The sequence below is a fragment of the Grus americana genome, chromosome 3 (genome assembly GCF_028858705.1).
Source record: "Grus americana isolate bGruAme1 chromosome 3, bGruAme1.mat, whole genome shotgun sequence".
Taxonomy (NCBI): Eukaryota; Metazoa; Chordata; class Aves; order Gruiformes; family Gruidae; genus Grus; species Grus americana.
The window spans coordinates 1,424,649-1,448,911 of record NC_072854.1 but is presented as its reverse complement, the minus strand read 5'-3'; the positions used below and the strand labels follow the sequence as shown (position 1 = coordinate 1,448,911).

Below are 24,263 nucleotides of genomic sequence, written 5' to 3'. Positions count from 1 at the left end.
GGAGCAGGGAAACGAGGGAAGGGTAAGGATGTTAGAGAGCAGAGGTCATGCCACACAAATAGGTCCTTTGGGAGGTGTTGGCGGTGGAATTCCTGTATCTAGCAATGAGAAAACTCCCCCGATATTTGCATCTGCTACAATGGCCTGCATTCAGACTAGACAGAAGGAAGAAATGCTTTACGATGAGGGTGGTGAAACACTGGCACAGGGTGCCCAGAGAGGTGGGGGATGCCCCATCCCTGGAAACATTCGAGGTCAGGTTGGACGGGACTCTGAGCAACCTGATCTCGTTGCAGATGTCCCTGCTCACGGCAGGGGGGTTGGACTAGATGAGCTTTAGAGGTCCCTTCCCACCCAAACCACTCTGTGATTCGATGATTTCTCCTTCAAGTCTGCCTTCAACACCATCCGCATCGGGCTCTTCGGCACCTTCGTGCACTGAGCCCCACTGAGCTCTGGTGGGCAATGCTGAACCTTGGTCTGTGTGGGACAGCCCAAGGGAAGACCAGGGAAAGTGATAGCTTTCTCCTTTCTGCTCCAGACAGCTGGACTTGTCTGGAATAGAGGTCTCTGGGCAAGCTTGCAGGTGGAGGGGGCACTGCAGCCCCCCAACGCTGCTTCTTCACATTGCTCCTCATCATTGAACCTGTCCCTGTCCCCAGCCAGCCCATGCTGTCCTGCTAAATCTTGTTCTCCTCGCTCCACCTCAGCAGGAGGGGAAGGACAAGGTGAGGAGTCTGTTCAACCTCCTGGCATGCAGAAACCTCTCAGAAAGGGGCACGTTCCTGCAATGGAGATCAACCCAGGGGTGAGGGATTCCCTAGTTGTCCTCCCGATGGGGAGGGGGGGGATTGAGACAGTGGAAACCCAGACACCGGACCCATCCACTCACAACCAGGAGGGCAGCGATGGGGTCAGGGTGGTGGACAAAACCCCTCCATGGGGAGCAGATGCAGCTCTGGCCCCTGATCAGGCATGTGGAAGTGACTATCCCCATGTCAGACCTGGTGTTGTCTTCATGGACATCCCTGGGACAGGTGATGCCAACAGCAAAAGGGATGAAATGTGGAAAGCTGTGACTGGCAGGTTGTGCTGGGTGGGAAAAATGCAGTTGGGTGGGAATCACTTTGGTATTTCCGTAAGTCCTTCTTAAAGAGAGGCTGCAAAGAGACCAGAGGCTCATGGCATGGGGAAGAAACCTTAAGCTGAGCAGGTGGAGGTGATACCCCAAACTCTCCTGCAATGTGCCAGCAGAGCCATGGGGACATCTGAGCACAAGCATCCCTGCCAGGAGCCGTGTCTGCAACCACGAGCCCAGCACCAGCAGATGCAGCACTTTTGGACCCGCAGTGTCCTTGGTGCTTCTGGTGTCCTCTTTCCCTTTCTTTCCCTCAAGAGTATACTGAGGTGCTCATCCATTTGGATTATCATTGATGTTGAACGTGGTTTTGGGGTCAGAGCACATGAAACCATGCTGCAAGAGGCAGTTAAAGCTTGCCAGGCTGGGAAGTGCAGCGATGTCACCTTGGTGGTCACCAAGATGCTGTAACAGCCTTCGTGCACGGTCCAGATCCCACAAGAGCAGGCTGGAGAGGCAATGCTCTTTATCCATGGCAGGATCAGGTCTCATTCCAGCCCTTCTTACCCACCCAGCGTATGGAAAACAGCATTCCACATAATGACTAATTCCCAGTGACATTTTGTTATTTTTCTAAGCTCATTATGCATTTAAGAGCATTGGCACCCAGACCCGTTTCGGGGTTTTACAGCATGACCCCATTGCTATGCCAGTAAAATCTGTTTAATGCCTTTCCCCAGAGTGATTTTGACCTGCTCTAGCCCTTCTCTCATCCCCCCTCATTTTCATCGCCGTCTTTCTGACCCACGCAAACCATCCGCCTCCCTTCACCCTTCATGTTGTAACGTCCCTCTGCCCAGGCGGATTGGAGGAAATGTGCTTTTCTTCTGCTGTTGGGGATCCCACCACAGAAACCACCCTTAATTCGAAGGAGTTTGACACACTATCTTGTTCTGTAACAGCCAGAATTAAAGGATTTAAGCACCTGGGTCTGATGTGAGCCAGTAAACCCATGATGTTGTTATGGGTTGGACCAGCCACACTGTCATTCTTCTGCAAACTTTCTGCTCTTGCTAAAGGGCATGATAAAAGGTTCAGTTTTGTCACATTTGCTAAAAAAGTATTTTTTTTCTCCTTTTATTTTTTTTTCTTTTATTCCCCCAGGAACACTGGATGGACAGAGATGAGTATTTTCTGCCTTCTTTGTGTGGTCAAAACCCTTCTTCATTTCCTACCGGAGTACTTCCAAAGAGCAGATATGAGAAGAGCCCCATTTCTCTTTTGAGGATGACAAATATCCCCCATGGCTTATAAAAAGGAGCAGCCAAGGGCCCTTGTTCCTCATGTGCAGAGGTGCAGGAGATGCTTTGGCATTGCCACGTACATGGCTTCTGGACCAGAAGACCCCAAGCCCTGCCTCGGTCCTGCCTGGTGCCGGTCCAGCAGTGCCAGGGTAGCTGGTGTGGGATCTCCACTGGCTTCCATCTGACACGTTGGCAGATTTGCCTTGGGTCAGGGGAGGTTTGGTAGAGTTGGGAATTTTCTCCTTGAAACATTCACTGTGTTTTGTGATCTAGAAGGGTCTGAGCATGCACGGTGCCATTTTGGAGAGGAACCAAGTCCTGAAAACTGAAAACGTCAGAGCAATAAGGGAAAAGATGCAGGTAGAGTCATTTGTTGAGAGTTTGCTGGCTGGGAAGGATTATTCATTTTTTTATTTTGGTAACAAGCACATCAGTTACGGTGCTAACATTTACACACGTCTTTTCCCATTAAATATGATAGAGTCTTTTTTTCTTTTCATTTGCCATGAAAGCATAAAGACCAACATCTGAACTTCCAACCGAGTTAGTATTTTGTGGCCAGTTTTACCAAACTATTTCTTCCCCCAAAGGGTTGTCAAGCCCTGGGACAGGCTGCCCAGGGAAGTGGTGGAGTCCCCATCCCTGGAGGGATTGAAAAGACGTGGAGATGTGGTGCTTGGGGACGTGGGTTAGTGGTGGGCTTGGCAGGGTGACATCAACGGTTGGACTTGATGATCTTAAAGGTCTTTTCCAACCAAAACAATTCTATGAATCCATGATTTGGGGCACCTGGAAGTGTAGTCCTGTCCTCTGGGCATTGCATGGGTTATCACAGAATCATTTAGGTTGGAAAAGATCCTTAAGATCATCGAGTCCAACTTTTGTCCTCTTCTGTGCTGTTAGAAATGCCTTCAGTCACTGATTTTCATCTGCTTGCCTTTAATTAATCACAGAGGTGATCTACTCCATCCCTTTCCTGCACGATCTGCAGCACCCTCGTTTTTGGTTGTACCAGTATAACTACACCGTATAAATACCGGTATAAATACACACAGATCTGAGGCGAATAAACGGGCACCATAAAGGTTTCTCTGCTTTAGAAAACTGAACCGTGACAGCACAAACAGCCTTTGAGAGATTACAGACCCCGATAAAAAGGGGCTGTTAGACCGTGCCCCTTTTATACGTCGGGAGATGTCTCTTTGGGATTTGTTAAGTGCTTCTCAGCTGCTTTACCTTGAGCATCACAAAGTGTTTTCATTATTAAAGCGCAACGGCTTCACGCCTAGCACAAGCTGAACAACGTTGCTCTAAACATGCGTAGCTCCACATATATACAATATAGGCGTACGTTAAAGATGAAGCTCTGAGGTTATAGAAGCCAAATGATAATTAGGGAATGAGAGAAAAACACGTGGAGATACTTTTGTAAGCTCTTCGTGTGTGTGGGAGCGCTGTTTAGTTTATGCATTTATATATCATCCAGGTCTGTTTTCCATAAACTTGTTTTGCTGCGTTTTGTTGCTCTGAGGGGCTCCCACAGCAGCAGCTCCTGGTAGCTGTTTCCTAACAGACCCTGCCTTAAAAATGTCATTTTTCATCTCCAGCTGCCTGCTGGTGACCACTCCCCCGTTGTCCCCAGACACTTGCTGTGCTTTGGTCCATGTCCCAGCTTGGTGGAGGAGTTCACAGCCTCGTGCAGAAGCTGGAGCAGATATCGCTGCGACCTGGTTACACTGTAAATATTCACGTAGACTTCCCGTCGTCCAACATACGAAAAAGCAAATAGGTCCCTAGAGCAAAGCCGATGGCAGAGGGCACAAAGGATGAGAACTGGAAACGTGAAGGAGGTTTGAAGCAGAGCAGGTCATGGTGGAGCCCAGCAAGGTCCCTGGGAGGGGTGGGGTGGGCTGGAGGTGCACAGCCCACAGCATCAAAGCCCTCCGGTACCCAAGCTGCTGCGGTGATGTGCAGTGGCACGAGCATCCTTGCACTACTTTAGGGACCGCTCCAGAAGCATTGCACGCTCGTGTGCTTTGGGAGAGACTGCCCAGCAACTCGGAGGTGCTGCAGAAGTCAGACCTGCTTTTCACCACCGGTGACCAAGAGCACCGGGACTCGGTGGTCCCCACGGAAGAGGAGCCGGGTACCGTGCCGGCCGCACATCCCACGCAACTGGGCTGCTCGCAGTGCCCTGTCTACTGTGGGTTTATCTTGGCTTTCCATTGGAAAGTAATAAAAGTAATAAAAGTGCAGGAATTTGTTCCAAACCAGTTACGAGGATGACTTGCCCGCCCGCCAGGCAGATGTTTGTTTGCTCTTATTACTCAGATCCCCGTTAATTCTGCAGGCGTTCGCTGGACTCAGGGCTCTGGTGCAGTGCGGAGCCTCACCCCCAAAGGGCTCAGGGTATTTCTTAAATTCCTCAAAATCGTGACCGCCCTCTGATTCGCTTGTCCTGGGCCCTGTCTCCTCACCTGCTTGCATGCAACCGCCTGCCCCTCGTAGTGTGCAGCGGGGGGTGGGACACGCTGGGACCCCCCGTTTCCTACCAGTGACCCTCAGCAGCTCCCCTGGGGGGGGTGTGGGGGGTGTGGGCTCTTTGCTCCTTGCTCAAGAGGTCTCGATCTCCCCTGGGGCCACCCCAAGGGCAGAGGTGTCCAGCTGAGATGCTGCAGCTTGCTCTAAGCCTTTGACCCCCCCCACCCCTTCAAAAAGTGGATTTTCCCCACAGGGTAAATGTATTTTCCCTGCCAGGATAAATGTATTTTCCCCGACAGGATAAATGTATTTTCCCCGACAGGATAAATGTTTTGTTGTCTCACGAATGTCACAAATTAGCAAAAAGGGCATTAATTGTGTGCACGACCTGGCTTATTGCCCTTTCCCAGCCAGCCAGGAGTTACTCCAGGTTGCTTTTCCAGCATTGCTTTCCATTGCTTTTCTCCATTTCTGTTCATTTTGGGTGCGTGCAGGTCCGGGAGGGTTGTCCATGGCCTCATCCATCCCCCTGCCCGAAGGCAGGACCACCTCTCCCCAAGAGTCCTTTCCCCGAAGGTTTGCGGTGGGGACGACTCAGCCTTTCCCTCTCCCAGAGCCTGGTTGCTCTTTGGCTGCGTTTTCCAGCTCTGCTTTTAGAGGTGCAGCCTCTTTTTTTTTAAAGAAATCTGGGATCTTGATACGGACAAAAAAGCCTTGAAGCTTTGGATCACAAACAGGACCAACGTCCTCTGCCGTCGTCACCTACAGGGATGGGAAATCCTCCTCCCCTGTATTTGAAATGTCGCTTTTTAATTCTGTTTCAGCAATCTCCAGGCTGAGAGACCACGTCAGGAAGCTCTACCTGAACATGAAGAGAAACCTGATACAGGATTACACGGAGGAAATCCTTCTTGTTTTCTCCTTGGTGGATGTTTACAGTTGCATCCAGTACGACGTGGTATGGGTGGCTGTAGACCCCAGCAGAGCGGTGCCCATCCTGGCTATTGCCTCTGCACGCCGCTGCCTTCTCAACCCTTCTCTGATCGTTGAGCTAGGTGGCCAACACTCTCATCCGTCTCGGGAAACAAATGCAAAGCTACTGCCTCTACGCTGGAGTGAGCTAAAGAGGGATTTATTGCACGGATAGGGATAATCCTGTTGCTTTTCCCTCCTTGGTCCTGGTTTGATGTTGAGCTGCCCAGGAGTTGCCAAGGAGGAAAATGCTGGAGCCTGTTGACGTTGCACCAGGCAGCTCTGACGAGGGTCGTGTCGCAGGATCAGCCCCTCCGGCAGGACAGGCTGGATGAGCATCTGAAAGTCAAGATCCAGGCGCTGAAGAAGTCAGGTTTTAGCCCAGACAGAAGCCCTTCTCTCCAAGGGAGGCAAGCCTGCCAGAGGTGCATACAAGAGAAACCTGGACAAGATCTTCCTGGTGAGCAGCACACGTCTGATGCTCTCTGAGGCTGGATAAATTGATTTTATTTTCTGTCCTGCAATTGCCTTCACCATCTGCTCGGTTTCTCTCACTCGTCCATCACTGACAAACGCTTTGAGGTCCATGAGTAAGAGACAGGGTATATTCTTGCTGCCGATTCAGTGCTGCGTTAGCTCAGCAGTAAGAGTTTGATGTCCTGTAAAGCCCAGGGATGTAAAGAGATCATTGAATCATCGAGTCCCAGAACTGTTTGGGTGGGCAGGGACCTCCCAGCCCACCCAGTGCCACCCCTGCCATGGGCAGGGACACCCTCCACTAGCCCAGCTTGCCCAAAGCCCCATCCAACCTGGCCTTGAACACTGCCAGGGAGCCAGGGGCAGCCCCAGCTTCTCTGGGCACCCTGTGCCAGGGCCTCAGCACCCTCACAGGGAAGGATTTCTGCCTCACATCCCATCTCCATCTCCCCTCCTGCAGCTTCAGGCCATGCCCCTTGGCCTGGCACTCCCTGCCCTTGGCACCAGCCCCTCTCCAGCTTTCCTGGAGCCCCTGCAGGGACTGGAAGGGGCTCTAAGGTCTCCCCGCAGCCTTCTCTTCTCCAGGCTGAGATGATGTGTATGACTTTAATTGCATTTATACTAGAAGTTAGGCGCAGCTTGTGCATCGTTTTTATACTCTATTTATGCCCTTTTCCCCCCATGTATTTCACTTTTCCCGTAGAAGCCAGCAGAACGAGACTCAACCCACACCTGAATCAAACCCAGAACCGTCCAATGGCCAATGTATTGTGTGGCGCATAACCAGAGAAGGCTGTAATGATGCAAAAGTTCAACTCTGCTGGAAATTACCTGAAATCTAATAAAATATTAACCTTTTTGGATTACATGTGACAGATTTTTTTTTTAATGCAGAAGAATTAACCAGACTGCTTGCCCGGGTGTTTTGTATTAAGACGAAACCTTGGGAATACTCTACAATAATTGACTCTCTTTGCTGTAGTTTTGGTTTCAGCGGGGCAACGTTTGCAGATGTTTGGTCAGGTCTGAGCAGAGCACGTTTTGATGATGATGCTTTTGGCCTTTCTTAGAGGAAAGGCAGCTCAGCAGTCACAGCCCTACCCCAAGCTGTTCAGACCTGCAGTGTGTCGTCTTTCCTTCTCCCAGACCTTTGGGGCATCCTTGGTAGACATCCCAAGGAGAAACCTTAGTCACGGGTGGCTGTGGGAGGCAGCTGCCATGGACTCACATCGCACCGTGGTGGGAGGAGACCTGCAGAGCGGGGGTTGCACCCCTGCAGAGCTTTCCTCCTGATGGAAGAAGGGATGTGTGTCCTCAGGACGGCACCATGGCTGGAGATGACCCTGGGCGAGGAGCGCTTGTCCTTCACCCCCTAGGTCTTGCCATCCTTTTTCCAGGTCCAGGTCTTGGTCCAAGTATGTTTATGGTTTCCAAAATGGTGTGTTGTCATGGTCTGTCTGATGGCACCCAGGGGACCGTCACTGCGTGCTGTGCAGGACACCCAGCTCTCCGGGCACACCTCTGCCTGGCCCCATCATCCCTACGGGTGGTGAACCAGACATGAGCCAGCAGCGACTCCACTGTCCCAGTTTGCCCAGTGCTTTGCTCTGCTCCAGGACTGGGGATGGGGTCCTGGGGAGCCCCAGTGGCCTGGGTTAGCTGCAGACTGCGGCGGGGAGCGGGCAGCATCGCACAGGCAACGAGGGCCTTGCAGCAGCACCTTAAATCTTCCTCCCCACCTTGCCCCCTCCCAAAGATTGACCATGGTGGGTGCACATCTTGCACCGCTCTGCACAGCCCACACCAAGGCCAAACCGGTCCTCTGTGCCTCAGTTTCCCCCGTGGGTGCCCTTCTCCGGGGGCTGCGGTTGCTCCTGCCTGCCGTGGGCTGAGCTGCTCGGGAATTGGGCAGCGAAGGGAGAGCGAAAGGCGTGGACACCCACTGGAGCTGGGACACGGACTGCCCCACGCACCCACCTCTTCCAGGGCTGTCCATCCCACCGCTGCATCCCCCCGTGTCCCGGGAAAGCTCCCCCCTGCCCCAAGCCGAGCGCACCCGGGGGACGCTCCTACCCCGGTTCTCCCGTGGGATGCTCCTGCCCCGGCTCCCACGGGGATGCCCTTGCCCCGGTTCCCCCGTGGGATGCCCCTGCCCCAGCTGCCACGGGTGATGCTCCTGCCCCGGTTCCCCCGTGGGATGCTCCTGCCCCGGCTCCCACGGGGATGCCCCTGCCCCAGTTCCCCCGTGGGATGCCCCTGCCCGGCTCCCCCTGCCCCAGCCCTGCTCCCCGCGGCCGGGGCGGCCCGATGCCGGCGAATGGGCGGCGGGGGCGGCCCCGGAGGAGGAGGGGGGGGATGTGGGGGGAAGGCGTGGGGAGCCCGGCCCCCCCTCCCGTTCCCCGCCTACAAAACCCTCCCGGCCGCGCGGTCCTTGCTCACAGCCTCCCGGCTCCGCAGCCGCCCCGCCGGCTCCGCGCATCACCCACCCACGGGGACCCCCCCCCACCCATGGGAGGCTGGCGGGGAGCGGCGGCCCCTCTGCGCCCGTGGGGAGCTGGCGGTGAGGTCGGGGGCTCCCCTTGCTGTCCTCGTCCCCTTGTCCCGGAGACTGAGCGAGGCGGCAGGGGAAGGGGCCACGGGAAACTCGCTCCCGCGTGGGTTCGCCCAGCAGGTGAGCGGCGTCGCGGCGGGGAGAAAGGGGACACGCAGCTCCAGGAGAGGGGAGAGGGATGGGGGTGCGGGGATGAACCCCCTCCCGTGGGGTGGGCGTGGAGTGGCTGGTGTCTCCCCGAGCATCCCTGCGTGGGGAGCCGCCACCCCCAGCCCTGGGATGTCGGAGGGGGGGGAACGAGGTCTGACTCCACGGTGTTACGAGACATCCCCCCCCCCGCGTTACACGGGTGATGTCTCCCCCCGTGGGAGTGGGACCGGGGGCCAGGAATGCTGCTCCCAGCCAGGGCTGCTCCTGCCCAGCCTGCTCCCGGCGGGGCTGGTTTTAGCTGGGGGTGGCAGGAGCTGGGGGTCCCCAGGGAGCACAGCACCCATGTGCTGACAGCGAGGGGCAGCTGGAGCTGGGGGAGTCGCAGGGGTGCAGGGGATGAGTTTGGGAGTTCTCAGCAGATCCCACTTCGTGGGTGATTTTAACTCTTTCCACACCAGAGCCCTGCTGGGGGCTGGGGGCTGATTCCCCCCTCCCGGGTGCCGTGATGAAACCTCCGTGGGGGCACAACCTCCCCGGGACCGACAGTATTGACCACAGCACGGACCTGTCCCGGGGAGCAGGATCAGACCCGTGGGGCTAGCAGGCTTGGCTCACGGTTGGGGTGCTGGCGTACCTAGAGGTGGTGTTGGTGCAGGGGTACCCCAAGTCCTTGGGGTGAAGGAGGTCCTGGGATGCTTGCATGCATACACTGAGCCCCCCTGTCCCCAGCCCTGGGGAGGGACAGCCATCCGGGGCACGCCTGGAGCGGGCACCACGATGGACATCTGCAGGGCACGTGGTGGAGTGCAGGGGGGGTGGCAGGACCCCCTCCAGGCCAACGAGCAAGGGGTCTTCGTTGGTGGTGAGCATTTCTCTGAGCTGCAAGCACGCAGGCAGGACTCGCCACCGGTGGTGGACCCCGTGGTCCTGCTAAGCTTGCCCACGCTGCATTCGCTGAGAGGGTCTGGCCCACGTTCGGGGTGCTTCCAAGGCCATGAGCAAGTCAAGAAACCACATACTGAGGTGCCAAGCAAGAGCAGAAGGGTCCCTTGGCAGCAGGTCCATGTCCCCTGCACCAGCCCACACCACGTTGCACTGGGGCATGGTGCCAGAGGGACGCAGGGTACAGGATTAGCCAGGATCGGGCCCCTGCCATGTCAGGATATACCACAGCCACCAAGAACCACCTCATGCGCCTGTTCTGCTCCACCAGCAACAGGAGGATGGAGAACAAAGCCATGTACCTTCACACCTTCAGTGAGAGGGAGAACGGCTCCACCTTTGAGGAGCCCTTCGAGGGAAGGAACGTCTCCAAACTGAACCTCTGCGAGGACGGTGAGTCCAGGCTCCACGTGTGGCTCGATGTAGGGGGGGACTTTGAACCTGGAGAGCTTCTGAGGGGCACATGGAAGCTTGGTTTGCTCAGGAAGCAGCTGGGCAATTTGGTCCTACCCAGGCAAAGGTGTCTGGGCTGCGTTAGGTGCTCAGCTCCAGCTGCGGGTCCCAGGGAACAGGAACAAAGGAGCAATCCCTGCCCGGGGGGTCCAGGGTGCATTGGTGGGAGCGGCACCAGGAGGAATGTGTGTGTCCCAAACGGAGCAGGAGACTTCTCCTCTCCTGCTGGCATGGCCTCACTGGGAGAAACACTCGGGGAATCCCACAGTTTCTGTGCCTCCTTCCCTGTCCCCCCGTTTCGGGTGCAACGGGGGGGATGACAGAGCCAGGGCAGCTCGGTGTGCCCAGGATCTCGTTTGGGTTCTGCTGCTGACCGGGGCTGTGCTCCAGGGAAAGTCACTTTGGATGCTCAAGGTTGATTTTTGGTGGTTTTGGTTTGTTTTTTTTTTTCTCCTCCAAGCCTCTGGCTCTCTTGCACGTGGTCTCGTGCAGAGATGCCGTGCAGTGGGACGGTAGCACGAGGACTGTGCAGCAGGACACAGCAGGACCTGCTTGCATCTCCTGCACATCTTAGCTGGCCTCTGTCTCCACTGTGGACTTGCTGAGCTCTTTCCCTTTGCTCTTGCCCCACGAAACGCCGTCCGTATTTCACCAGGTCCAGGCTTGGTCCCCAAGCAAACAGCCCTGATGCACGCAGTGAGCTGGGAGCACCCAGCCCTGGCCAAACTGCTTTTGGATGCTTGCACGGTGCGGGTGGCTGGCGGTGGTGATTGCAAGAGGAGATGCGATGTTGCTCTGTGGGTGTCTTCTCCTGCCCTCCAGCCCCCGGGATGGGGACAACTTTGTGTTTGGAGGGTGGATTTCCCACCCAGGTGAAAGCTGAGTCTTGATGCTGTTCCCCAACCTTGATGTCACCCTGCAAGTGTCCCCCTGCTCTCAGCAGCGCGTCTGCTCCCACCTCTGCCCACCTCCTGCTGCCAGCTTTTCCAGTCCAGCACCCATCCCACCTTCCTGCAGCAGAGAGAAGGGCAGATCCTGCCCGGGGGGCTGTCCCCACGCTCTGTAACACTGCGAACATGGCAGGGGGGTGGTGGAGCCTGGAGGGAGCGATGCTGGAGGAGATGGGAGGGAAGAGTTGGTGTCTTCTAGATGCCGTTCCCAGCAGAGACCTTGCACGGGCAATGGTGGGGAGGGGTCAAAGTCTCTCCCTGGCTTCGGTATTTTTGTGGCAGGTTGCCCTGGATCTCTCAGGACAAATCTGCTCATCCGTAAGTCACCCCGATGCAGAGCTGGCCCTCCAAGGAACCCCATTCCCACGGGAGAAGTTGCTGGAGCGAGGCTTGCGGGGCTGCGTCTGGTCTGCAGCCGCACAGGGCGGGGGGCAAGGTCAACCCTGAGAGCTCCATCATGAGGATGGGACCACCCCCCCACCCACCCCCCCGGGGCCCTCCCGAGTTCATGGAAAACGCTCGGCGTGGGGCTGAGGACAGCCTGCTCCTCGCCTTGCCCCCCAGGACAGCAGCCCCGGACCCCCCCCCAGGGCTGGGGGATGACGAGTCCTGGCTGCTTTCAGCCTCCCACCTTCTGCACCCCCACTGACCGGGCAGGCCACAGCCCCAGCTCCCCCGGGCATGGGCAGGGGGAGGAAATATTTGCTTTTCCCCTTGGTTACTGGCCGGAGCCCGCCCGTGGGCTCCTCGGAGCGGGCTGTTGTGAAAACCCTGCTTACGCAGCTGCGGTCCCTCCTGCTCTTCCGAGAGCAGCAAAGAGGAGTGGGTGGTTCGGGGCGCGGGGCCAGCTCCTCCCGGAGTCTCCCAGGACCTGATCTAAGTGTTAATGTCAGAAAAATATTGCAGCTTTCCTCGTTCTGAAAGCCTCGGCTCCGTTTGTTTGGCCGGTGACGGCGAATGGGAACCGTGTGCGGGTAATGGATTGCAGATGGAGGGGTCCCGGAGGAGCGGCTCCGCCTTTCGCACCTGAGCTGGGGCGCCCCGTGCACCCCACATCCCCGCGGCATCCCCGCGGGGTGTCAGCGAGCCTGACCTCAGCGCTTTATCATTTCGGAGCCCCAAAACAGGGCTGAATTAAGCGATACACCCGACGTAACCCTTCGCTGGCTGGAAGCTTTTGCAAACCCCCCTGTGCTCCAGCGGGACGGACACACGGACCCCCCAGCTGGGGACGGGCACGGGTGCCGTGGGGAAGGGTCCCTGCCGGGCTAGGGACACCCCCCCCACCCATTGTACCTCCTCTCCATCTCTGGCACCCCAAGGGCCGGCTTGGTTCCACAGGGAGCTGAGCTCCCGCCCCACGGATGGGGGGGTGGGACGGGGTGAGGTCCCAAACCCCAGTGGGGGTGGTCCTGGCTGGAAGGGGGCATTGCTCGCGGCCAGGGATGAGCGTGGTCTCCTCCCCAGGAGGTTTGGCTTTGGGGTTGTGGTGCTTCACCAGCTTCGCCCGCTTCACCCCTTTCTGCCGGCTCCACGCAGGCTCTGGATCGGTGCTCAAAGGGCAGAAAGCAATGGGATGGAGGCACCCAAATGTCAGGGGGGTGGGAGGGTTGGGCTCTTCCTCCACCTTTTGTTGGTGTCTCCCTGGAGACATCTCGGATCTGGCAAGGGGAAAAACCGGGCAGCGCTAACTGACCTGGCATGAAGTTGCTGGTTCTCAGCTGCTCTCCAAAACTTGGTGTTTCTGCACGTGTCCAACACAAAAACGCAGGCACCCGACGCCCTGCACCCCGTCCCAGCAGCACGCGGTCACCCAGAGAGCCAAGGCGTCAGGCTGAAGCCTCGGGGCTGGGGACTGAGGGATGTGGGGTCTGTGTCCAGATCAGGCTCCGGCTCCCACCTGAGACCACAACCTGGCCCAGACTTCAACCCGAGCTTTGAACACGCACGAAGCCCCAAAACCAGATGATTTTCCCTGCCGCTGGGTTGACGGCACAGGAGCTTTTCCTCGTCTTTCCTCACATTTTTCCTCCCGGCTATTTTATTCATCAACCCCCGCCTCCTTCGCGCACAGCCCTTGCTGCTCAGCGCTCGTGGAGGAGCTGGATCGCAGGTAGCGCAGGTTTGGGCAAGCAGGGATGTCAAGATCCAGGCAGCTTAGGATCCTGGCGAGTGGTTTGGGTGGGAAAGGTCTTTTAAAGCTCATCTAGTCCAACCCCAACCCCCCCTGCCATGGGCAGGGACACCCTCCACTAGCCCAGGTTGCCCAAAGCCCCATCCAACCTGGCCTTGAACACTGCCAGGGAGCCAGGGGCAGCCACAGCTTCTCTGGGCAACCTGTGCCAGGGCCTCAGCACCCTCAGCATAAACAATTTCTTGTATCTTCCTCCATCCCCTTCTTGCTGCCTGCCTCCTGCCTGGCAGGGAGGGTCCCAGGGCTGCAGGCAGGGAAGGCAGGGATGGGCAGAAGGGTGGGAGCTGGAGAGGCGACAGCTCAGCAAGGGTGGGCGATGCTGATGTTTTCCTACCCAGGATCCCCACCAGGCTCTTTGCACCCCTGCTCTGCCCGTGCAGGAGGGGAGATATGTGCGCGCTGCCTGCCCCCAACCCAGACCCGTAGCACCAGCACGGGCAGGATCAGGCCTGCCCCTACTTACTGCATTGCTGATGGTGTCCTAGTTGCGTGCGAGCTCCACCCGGGAGTGTGGGTTTGTGCCAGCATCGATGGTCCCAATTTGGGGAAAACCATGCGGATCAACACCGGGGCATGCAGAGCTCTGCCTGCACCCACGAGGAATTGTCGAAATTATATTTGCAATATTTTCTCCCGGTGGGAGATGGAGCCCAGGCGGGTGCACAATGCTCTCCCTGACACCCTGCTCTGTCTCCCAGGTCCCGGGCAGAGGATGAAGGCAGCAGGACGCTGCGGTCGGCTGGGCTCCTTGGCAGCATTGAAATACGCCGTGGTGGGACTCTACCTCCTCGTCTTCCTCATCCTCGTCGGGGTCTTCATCCTCGCAGGTAAGGGCTGAACCTGGGTTCTCCCTCCATGGGGCAGCGATACCCAGAGCTCAGAGAACCGTGGGCATGGGACCACGTTTCTGCTACCTCTGCAGAGGCGTTGGGGAGGGTTTTCCATGCCATCCAAGGGAGGAAAATATGGGATCCAGCAAAAGCGGGGCGCGGGAGGCGATGCCTGCCTCGGTTTGCAGCCACCGCTTGCAGCGGTGGCTGCAAACCGAGGCAGGCATCGCCTCCCGCGCCCCGCTTTCAGCTCCTTGAGGACAACGATATGAGCCCATACCAGCTCCATACTGCACGTCTGGAGCGGTTTGGATCTAAGCTTTGAGGCTGGAGTCGCTGCAGGGTCCAAGTATCACATGCTGGGGATGGTGAGGTTCGCGTTCGGGGCTCGAATGGTTCCTAGGTGATGAGAACCCATCGTTTTGCCTCGGGGTAAGGGTGAGCCCCGGCTCCATCAGCGATGGAGATGCAGGCAGGGGGTTATCGTTGCACAGTGCATCCCGCACGTGCCGGGCAAGGCTCCTGCTTCCCCTCTCTGGCTTTTTTGGTGAGCGCAGGGATGGGAAAGCTGCTTGCAAATGCCTGTAATTGCTCCCAGCCCCAGCTCATCCCTGTGTACGCATCCCATGCGGTCCGCGTCGCCGCCGGCTTGTTTTCCCCCCCTTGTCACGCTGGAAGCAGTTTGGGAAGATGCCTGCTTTAACCCATGGTCCCAGTAACCCCCCCTTGCACCAGTACCACCCCCATGTGGGGCTCTGCTGGGTGGAGGGGCTTGGATGGGTGCCGCAGCGGGCGCGGGTGGGAAATGCCACCACCGAGGACCAGCTCCTCGCTTCCCACCCACCTCCTTCCCAGCTTTAACCCCAGCATCCATGGCGGGGGAGATGCCCCCCCCCCCTTTCCAGCCCCAAATCGCCACTAGCTGTTCTCCAAGGCTGGGCAGGGCTGAGCGCTGCCCCCGCACCATCCCTTTGGGATGATTTTCTGTGCCCTGCCTGTGCCTTGCCTGCTGCAGGCAGCTGGAGGCGGGGGGGTGGGGTGGGGGTGGATTTCACGTTTAACTCCTTGCTGTGGCAATACCAGCACCGTGAAGGCAGCCTGTGACTTTTGCAAAGAGCGCATTTAGCTTTTTTTCCTGGGCTAGGGAAGGGACAGAGAAGGTTTTGCTGGAATTTGGAAGCCTCTCCCACTTATTTCTTGCATTACATTGTTTTAATATTGTTGTTGGCCCGCGAAAGCCTTGAGCGAGGGATGCCATGAATTGTGCAAAGAGCTCGGGACAGGCGCTCTTGTCCTGGGCTGAGCTACAGCTGCTCACCCCAAAGCAGCTCCAGCAATAACAATAACATTATGGCACTGGCTGTCGGCGGGGAGAGCTGGAGGCTCGCGGTCACGGGCATCGTCAAAGCCCCACCTCCTGGAGTCCCGTGACTGGCAGGATTTCAGCTTTCAGTAAAGATCCCAGTAAAACCACCTTACCTCCCAGATGCGGACCGCAATCTTGGAAAAGAAAGGCAAAACGCAGCGGAAATCATCTCTTTCGTTATTGCTTTCTGTATGTCTTGAACTTTAAGCCAAGCCTCTGGCTTTGGACATAGCTGACTCACAAGGTCTGCAGCCAGCTGTGCCGACCGCGGTGCCCGGCCCTCTCTTATCACATCAAGGAAAACCACAGACACGGGCTGGTCTTGCAACAGGGTGAAGAGCAGTTCATTAACCGGAGACCCCATCCAGATGGGAGCCACGTGTAGCCCATGGAGACATCCCTGATGATCCCCTGCTTCATGCTGAAACCTCAACGTGGGAACTGATGGTCCTTGGAGGACCCAGGACCGGGATTCATGGGCACCCTTAACCATGGAGGGCTTGGTTTTCCCACGGAACACCTCACTTTGTGCTAGCGGAGACCAGACACCAGCGTGTCGGAGCTGAGACCTTCTGCCCAGCATCCCTCGTCTCCCATCTGGGGGGAAGATGCACAGACAACTACAGCCTTTGGTGAAGTAGATGTTCTCTCACCTGCTCCTTGGGCTGGGGAGAGCTGGCCACGATGCCGTAAGAGGAACATCACTGTTTGGTGCCGTTCCTGCCCTCCCACAGCTGCGCTGAGGTTCCTGCTCCGAGCAGGTCCCACCTGGAGCAGACACCGTCCCACCCAGGGCGTACGAATGCGGGGTGTCCAACTTCCAGACCTGACGCTCTTTGGAGAGGCATGTGGAGCTGCGATACCCTGGCTGCTCCCCAAAAAGCAACTCTGACCACGCCGGGGACGGGGGCACTGTGCCCCTGGTCCATGCCCTCCGCTGCCAGCATCCCTTCATCCCAGGGCCAGCAACACGGAGCGGGGACGCTGCTTCCCATCCCACCCACGGGAAAGGAGGAAAATCCCCAAAAACCTCCCTGGAAAGCACGCACGCACAGAAACAGGCATGTGCGTGCAAACACGCGCTTGCACACCCCACGGTGCTTCCCTGCAAGGCTGGGGCATGGCAGGAGAAACCACCACCCCCCCACCCCACCCAGAGATAACCCCCCCCAACACGTGCTGGTGTCCCCGGCACGTGAACCCAGCGGTTTTGGTGAGGCAGCTCCTCCCAAGCATCGTTTCGAAGCCGGCTTGCGCAGGTGTCCCACGACTTGCAACACGCTCCGTGGAAATGGGTTAGAAAATGAGTAAAGTGCTAAAAATATCGTGAACCACCTTGGAGCTGCGGAAACAGGATGTTTTCAGCAACAGAGCCGGAGCGGTTTCAATGCAGCCTGCTTTTAATATCCTCTCTCGCAAGCCTGGCAGCAGTTTTCTGGCTCCTGGGGACTCACACTCCCTTTCTCCCCATCCCTGACCCCCTCCTCGTCCCCCCAAAGTCAGGACTCTGATCTCGCCTTTTGTTTTCGCAAGGTCTGGGTTAAATCCCAGCCGCCTGCATGAACAGACCTGTATTTTGGTGTTTGAACCCAAATCCCCGTCTGGCCCCACGCCCGGGCACCCAGCCCTGAGCCACTCTGCAGCAGCAGCAGGAGGCCAGGCAGGGTTCGTTAGGATGTGGCTAACGAGCCAAGCTCTTTCGCGTGAGCATCTGAAGCGTGCATACGGATGGGCACCTGACCTGCGCACCCCAGCTCCACGCTCATTTTCCTTTGAGAGCGGCCACGTTGCCACGCTTGGCACTCCCGGTTGCCTGGCAGAGGCGTCCGAGGAAATGAGCACCCTCCGTTTCAAGGGTCGCAGCCCCAAAACTCACGATCTGATGATGCTGGCGGAGATGAAGGCAATAGATCCAGCCCCATCATGTGAGCGCTCCCCGATCAGCTCCAGCGCAAACTCCTCCTGCTCCAAAGCAGGTCTGTGCCTGCAGCCGGCATCTCCCTGCGACACGGAGCAACCTGAGCTGCCAAAAAGCCGCCGGCAGCAGGGCCCCCATGCCCGTTATTAGCCCCGTGCCCCTTATTAGCCCCGTGCCTGAGCTAATAAGCCCCAAGAGACTCATGCCAGAGCTGCGTGCTGGCTGCTCCCCACGGTCCCCCGCTCCTCATCCTGCCCCAAATTCTTCTCCTGCAGCCGTTTCCCCCAGCCCAGAGTTTGGTTTCCACCCTTCCTGAAATGCCGGAGGACGTCTCCTCCCAGAGATGCTCTTGCTGGGGCCCGCGTGGGGTTGGGCTGGAGGTTTGGGATGCCCAGACCCGCTGCCGTTGTGCATCCAGTTGCGTGTTGAACCTCAGGCTCAGCATCTGCCCGACCTCCCCGTGGAAATAAAACTCAGGGGAGCTGGTGGCAACACCTCGGGGCTCGTAGCTGGCTCCAAATCGTCAGCAGCGCATCCAGCTTGGAGATCACGCTGAGGCATCCTGCAAGACTTTGCATGCAGCCTCTTACTTTTCTGCAGCCGTGTAACGCTGCAAGAGTGGGATGGGGCGTGCGTTTCCCAAGGAAGGTGAAAAAGTCCACGTTCAGCAAGCACGTGTCTGCTTTGCAGCATCGCCTTGGCTCTACGTGAGCCTAAAAGAGGGGGAGAGAGATTTTTGGGTACATGCAAGGGTGCTTGTACGTGCTCACGGTGCAGAGCTGCACCCCGGAGCGGGTGACGGTGTGCAGCGCAGCGGTGTGCATGCACGGCTGTGCGTGTGCGTGCTTGCTCAAGGCTCCTGCGGGACAAGGCACAGGAAAATTATTAGCAGGAGCGCGAGGGCAGAGGTCGTGTTCTTCATGAACCCCAGCGTGTGTCCATCAAGGCTGGACACCTCTGCCAGAGCCGATGGCCTGCGGCATCAGACGCTTCCCTGGAGCAAGCTGGGAAGAGCTGCCGGCGGTCCCCATCACGTACGAGCGTGCGCGAGCGTCTGCGTGTGCACGGCTCAGGGTGCGCGGGTTGCAATGCAGATGTGCAGAGAGGGCTGGTGCAGGGGCACATCCGTAGTGTGCTGTGTGCACAGGTGCGTGCATTTATCGAAATATATGTCTGTCCAGTCCCCTCAAGGCATTTCTCTCCCCGTACTTTTCCAGCCTTCCTGCAGCGTGCTGCTCCGCAGCTCAACCCACGTGCAGCCCCCTCCTCCTGTCTCTCCAGGCCTCTCCTTTGCCACCTTTGTCGATGCCCGTTAGCTTCTTAGCACCCACGTGCACAACTGCGAGCACACGTGCAAGGCGTGACCTTGCACAGGGCTGGTGCTGCTCTGGTCAGCTTGGAAGGGGTTTTGGGGTAGGAACACGGGGTTCTTGCAAACTTTTTCTCCTTTCTCCTTGTGGCGAGGACAGCAGGCAGGAAGCCGGCGTGTCCCCAAAACACAATAGCGGGAGGGAGCAGCAGGGAGCCCTTTGGGGACAATTAGTTCACCCCCCAGGCGCTATTTTGGGGCCCCATGGCAGGGAGCGTGTTTGTGCTGGGTGCACGTGTGCGTGCATCTCTGCTGGGTGCATTCGTGTGTGTGTGTGTGTGTGCACTGTGTGCGTGCGTGCGTGCATGTGTGCAGCGTGCATTTGTGTGCACTGTTTGCATGCATGCGTGTGCGTGTACTGTGTGCATTTGTGTGTGTGCACGGTGTGTATGCATGCGTGTCCGTACGTGCTTTGTGCATGGTATGCATGCGTGTCCGTACGTGCTGTGTGCATTTGTGCACGTGCGCCACGTGCGTGCACGCTCGTGCATTTGTGTGTGTGCACACTGTGTGCCTGCGTGTGCTGTGTGCATGCATTTGTGCAAGCTTGCGGTCACCATGTGCATGCGCATGTGCGCGCCGCGTGCCTGCATGCGTGTGCACGTGTGCATAAGTATCTGTGCTGCGCACATGCCTGCACGCGTGTGTGAGCACGCGTGTGTGTGCACGCACACAAGCTGTGTGCACGCATTTGTGCACGCGCTCCAGGCTCCCAGCAGCTCTAAGACTGCCCAGCTCCCAGCTCTGGATTTCACGCAGAGAGCAGAAAGCAAGGAGGGCGTTATGGCCCCCCCAACACCCACGTCCTGCAGCTTCGCCAGCGGAGCGGGGCCATGTCCGTGCCTCTGCCTTGCAGCAGGATTAGTCCATCCTACCAAAAGAAGATTTGGGAGGCAGGAGAGCTGCTGGCACGCACGTACATGTATGCACGGAGCAGCCCGAGGCTGGAGGTGTTGCTCCTTGGAAACTTCCCGGTGTGGTTTTTGGCTGCGGGATGCTCCGGAGCAGCCTCGGTTGCTGGCGGGTTGGTGGCTGCGGTGCCGGGGCTGGGCAGAGGAGAGCCGTGGGGATCCCAGCTGGTTGTTGGAAGTGAGCTATAGGAATTTGGGGAACTCCGCAGGCTTTGCAACTCGCCGCAGGTGCAAAGCGGGGAGCTTGCCTGTGCTTCCCAGCCCTCGGCCACTGCTGGGGTTATTCCCCCTTGTGCTGACCGCACCGGGTTGCTTTTCCCCTCGGTTTCGTTGGAAGGAAGCCGTGGTTGTCTCCACACCCATCGCGGGCACCCCGCGTCCAGGAAGACTTGTCAGAGCAGCTTCGATCCCGCACGCAGAAAGCAGCAGCCCCCACCCCTTCGCCAGCCCTGTGGTGACTTTTCCCAAGGTCTGTCCTGGCCGGTTGTCCCCTCCTGGGGTGGCCTTGGGCACGTCGCCTGTTTGCTTTCTCCGTCGTGCCCCCCCCCGCCAAGGAAAGACGGTGCCCGCTGGGCGCGATGACTGGTGACGTCACGATGTGTCGTCCCCCCTCCCCGCCGGTGATGAGGTCGGGGACAAGCAGGGATGTGCAGAGGGGACCAAACCACGTCCCCATGCCCCAGGAGGAGAGCTCCGAGCTGGCACGCTGCAGCCTGGCAAGCTGGGGCAGTCCAACAGCGGGATTAATTAACGGGGGCTAATTAACAGAAGAAAGATGCCTTCGATGCCTGGGAGATGCTCAGCTCCTCCGTTACGGCACCCACCAGCCCACAGCAGAGCTGGGGAGCGGTTGCTCGTCCTGGACCCCCTTTCCGGGCACGGCGGTTCCCCCCGGTGTGTCGTGTGTCCCCCCCCCGACCACCACCCCCCCGAGCACCCAGCACCGCCGCTGCGGGTGGCCCCGAGCCCTTTGCGTGCGCGCGGCTGCTTTCGCCCTCTGCTTGCTCCTGCGATTTTAATTCAAACCAAATGCCTCCGCTTGGTTTCTCCTCCGTGGAAATGAGGGGGTGAGCTGCCAGGCCGGTCCCGCGCCAGCCCGCGGCGGCGTCCCGGCCGAAGCCCCACCACAGCTTCAAGAACAATGGGGATTATGTTTTTATTTTTTTAAAAATTTTTTTTATTTATTTTTTTTTCAAATTCTCATTATTCGTGTGGGTTTGGCTTTGAGCCCCCCACCCTGGGCTGCATTGGAGATTCAGCGTTGACGCAAGGCGGAGGGAGAAGATGATACTCCCCTGCCTAGATCAGAGTTTTTTGGGCGTGCCGAGGCATGCGGAGGGATGATGGGGTCCGGGATCAGGCTTTACTGGGTGCTACTGGGCTTACTGGGCAGGGCGCTGCTGGAGCAGTGCTAGGAGCTGCCAAGAGCAAGAGGTTCCCTCCAAAATTTCCAGGTTTCCTCTCCAAACCCCATCTCGGTGCTCTGGGAGCTGGTGCAAGGCCAAGAGGGGTTTGGGATGGGTGGCTGGGGATGAAGGCAGGAGGTGAAGGATGCTCCTGAGCTGGGGTGGGTTTCCTTCCTTGGGAAGAAGAAGGAGAAGGACTTGGGCTGTTGGGGGATGAGAAGCTCACCATGAGCCGGCAACGTGCGCTGGCAGCCCAGAAAGCCACCCGTGTCCTGGGCTGCGTGTCCAGCAGCGTGAGCAGCAGGTCGAGGGAGGGGATTCTGCCCCTCTGCTCCGCTCTGCTGAGACCCCCCTGCAGTGCTGCGTCCAGCTCGGGGGTCCCCAGCACAAGAAGGACATGGAGCTGTTGGAGCCAGGCCAGAGGAGGCCACGGAGATGAGGCGAGGGCTGGAGCACCTCTGCTCTGGAGACCTCAGGCTGAGAGAGTTGGGCTGGTTCAGCCTGGAGAAGAGAAGGCTGCGGGGAGACCTTAGAGCCCCTTCCAGTCCCTGCAGGGGCTCCAGGAAAGCTGGAGAGGGGCTGGTGCCAAGGGCAGGGAGTGACAGGCCAAGGGGCATGGCCTGAAGCTGCAGGAGGGGAGATGGAGATGGGATGTGAGGCAGAAATCCTTCCCTGTGAGGGTGCTGAGGCCCTGGCACAGGGTGCCCAGAGAAGCTGGGGCTGCCCCTGGCTCCCTGGCAGTGTTCAAGGCCAGGTTGGATGGGGCTTTGGGCAAGCTGGGCTAGTGGAGGGTGTCCCTGCCCATGGCAGGGGTGGCACTGGGTGGGCTGGGAGGTCCCTGCCCACCCAAACCAGTCGGGGATTCGATTATTCGATGATTCCAAGAGCCCTGGCAGCCCCTGGATGCAGGATGCGGATGCTTCTCAGGCAGGGTGGGTTTCCTTCCTCCTCCCCTCCCTCGGGAAGAGCCCTGGCAGCCCAGGGATGCGGGATGCGGCGTTTGGAGGCTGACAGCAAACCGCACCCAGAGCCGTGGAGACCTGCCGAGCCAGCCTGATGGTCTTCATTATAGAGCAAGGGGTTGAGCTCAGGCCCAGGATCAGCGGCCAGCAGGGAAACCTGGTTGTTAAAATGAAAATTAAAGCCTCAGCGGGGGAAGAGACAGTTTTTAAGGTCTGTTTTTAGGAAAGGGAAGCGGATGTTGTTAGCAGCCAGTCCTCTGACCAAAGGCGAACACGAGCCGGGCAAAGCCGCAAGGCAGAGCTTTGTAGCATCGTGACCCATCTGGCAAAGCCCAGAGCCACCCCGAAGCCCAGAGCTGCTGGGAGCCTTTGCCGTCCTTCCTGAGCGAGATGCCTCCTTCTCCAGCTCTTCATCAACCAACCTCCTTCTGCAACCATGGAGAAAACCGCGGGGCTGAAAGGGGCTGATGGGATGAACCTTTTGGGGTTTGAGGTAGGGTTTTCACCTCCAAGCACCAAGGAACAGGGGGATGTCCAAGCGCTCCTTGGGAGGAGATGGGGGTTGCACCTCTCAGGAGGGTTCCCACTTCCATGATGTGGTTTCTGATGCCCCCTCCTCTCCATCCCTTGCAGTCTCCAGGCCACAGACATCCCCCGAGGACCTGAAGGCGCTGATGGGGAATGTCAACCGCCTCAACGAGAGCTTTCGGGACATGCAGCTGAAGCTGCTGCACCTACCTCTGAAGGGGGACGTGCTGGATCACATCTGGAGGCTCCAGGACCTCCTGCAGAACCACTCGGACTCCTTGTTCCTCATGACGGGGTCACTGCAGAAGCTGGAAGGGCTTCTCTGGAGCCTGCAGACCCAGGCCAGCCAAACCGACAAGGCAGTGTCCAACCTCTGGGACAGCTTGACCCAGCAGAGCGACGCGGCTCAGCAGGAGATGTACAAGCTCTCCGTGGAAGGCAACAGCAGCTGGCTGCTGCTGCAGCACCATGACCATCTCCTGAGCCACCTGAGCAGCAGGGTGGAGAGCCTGAGTGACCAGGTGACAACTGTGAGCGGGGCCATGGACACCATGAACAGGACCTTCTCCTACGATGTGAACATCCACCATACCCGCATCCAGGACCTGCAGGTGCTGATCAGCAACGCTACCGAAGATGCCCGGCAGATGCGTCTCATCCACATAGCCATGGAAGAACAGCTAAAGCATGAGCTGGCCATCCTCAACAATGTGACCGAGGACTTACGACTGAAGGACTGGGAGCACTCCACGGCGCTGAAGAACATCTCCGTGATACGGGGTAAGCTGAAAACCTCTCGTAAGCAGCTCCCCTGCTGGTGCATGAAGCTGTCATGAGGAGGGGGGTGTCCTCAGTGCTTTGGAGGGTGGTGGAAATGGTCCCTGTGGCATGGGGATGTCCTGTGGGGATGTCTCAGGGTGTATCAAACCCATCAGACACCACTGTGTTTAGGTGTCTGCAGCGTTCAGATGTCTCCATCACCTTGGACTCTACTCCAAATGCTCCCCCATCCACGTTAGGAAGAAAGTGCCCAAGGCTCCCTCAACGATGGCTGGGGAAACTCTGCCAGGTCCCTCCTGACCATGAAAATGAGCCAGCCTAAGCATGACAGAGACAGTGGGGTTTTGTCCTGCTTCCTACTGCAGCGATCAAGCAGCGGGCTGGCCAGCAGCTACCCTCAGTCATTGTCAATCACTTCACTCGCTTTACTGTACATCCCCTTTACTCCATTTTCCTCCTCCTGTCTTCTCCTCCTTTACCACCCTCAGCCCCTCCCAAATCATCAAATCACAGAATCCCAGACTGGTTGGGGTGGGAAGGGACCGTTAAAGCCCATTTAGTCCAACCCGTTAAAGCCCATTTAGTCCAACCCATCTGCCATGGGCAGGGACGTCTTCAACTAAACCAGGTTGCCCAAAGCC

At 58.0% G+C, this 24,263-nt stretch overlaps 1 protein-coding gene across 2 annotated transcripts in view; it reads left to right on the top strand.

The window, feature by feature from the left end:
- Positions 1-8,737: 8,737 nt before the first annotated feature.
- SCARA5 (scavenger receptor class A member 5) overlaps positions 8,738-24,263 on the top strand; it is a 39,476-nt gene continuing 23,950 nt past the window's right edge. Inside the window, exons 1-4 of one of the 2 annotated variants that reach the window (XM_054819319.1) lie at positions 8,738-8,983; positions 10,227-10,348; positions 14,251-14,379; positions 22,948-23,622. In XM_054819319.1, coding sequence (XP_054675294.1) covers positions 10,237-10,348; positions 14,251-14,379; positions 22,948-23,622 — 916 coding nt within the window. In that variant the 5' untranslated portion in view covers positions 8,738-8,983; positions 10,227-10,236. The remainder of the gene's footprint in view (positions 8,984-10,226; positions 10,349-14,250; positions 14,380-22,947; positions 23,623-24,263) is intronic. The other variant, XM_054819320.1, reaches the window with a different exon arrangement.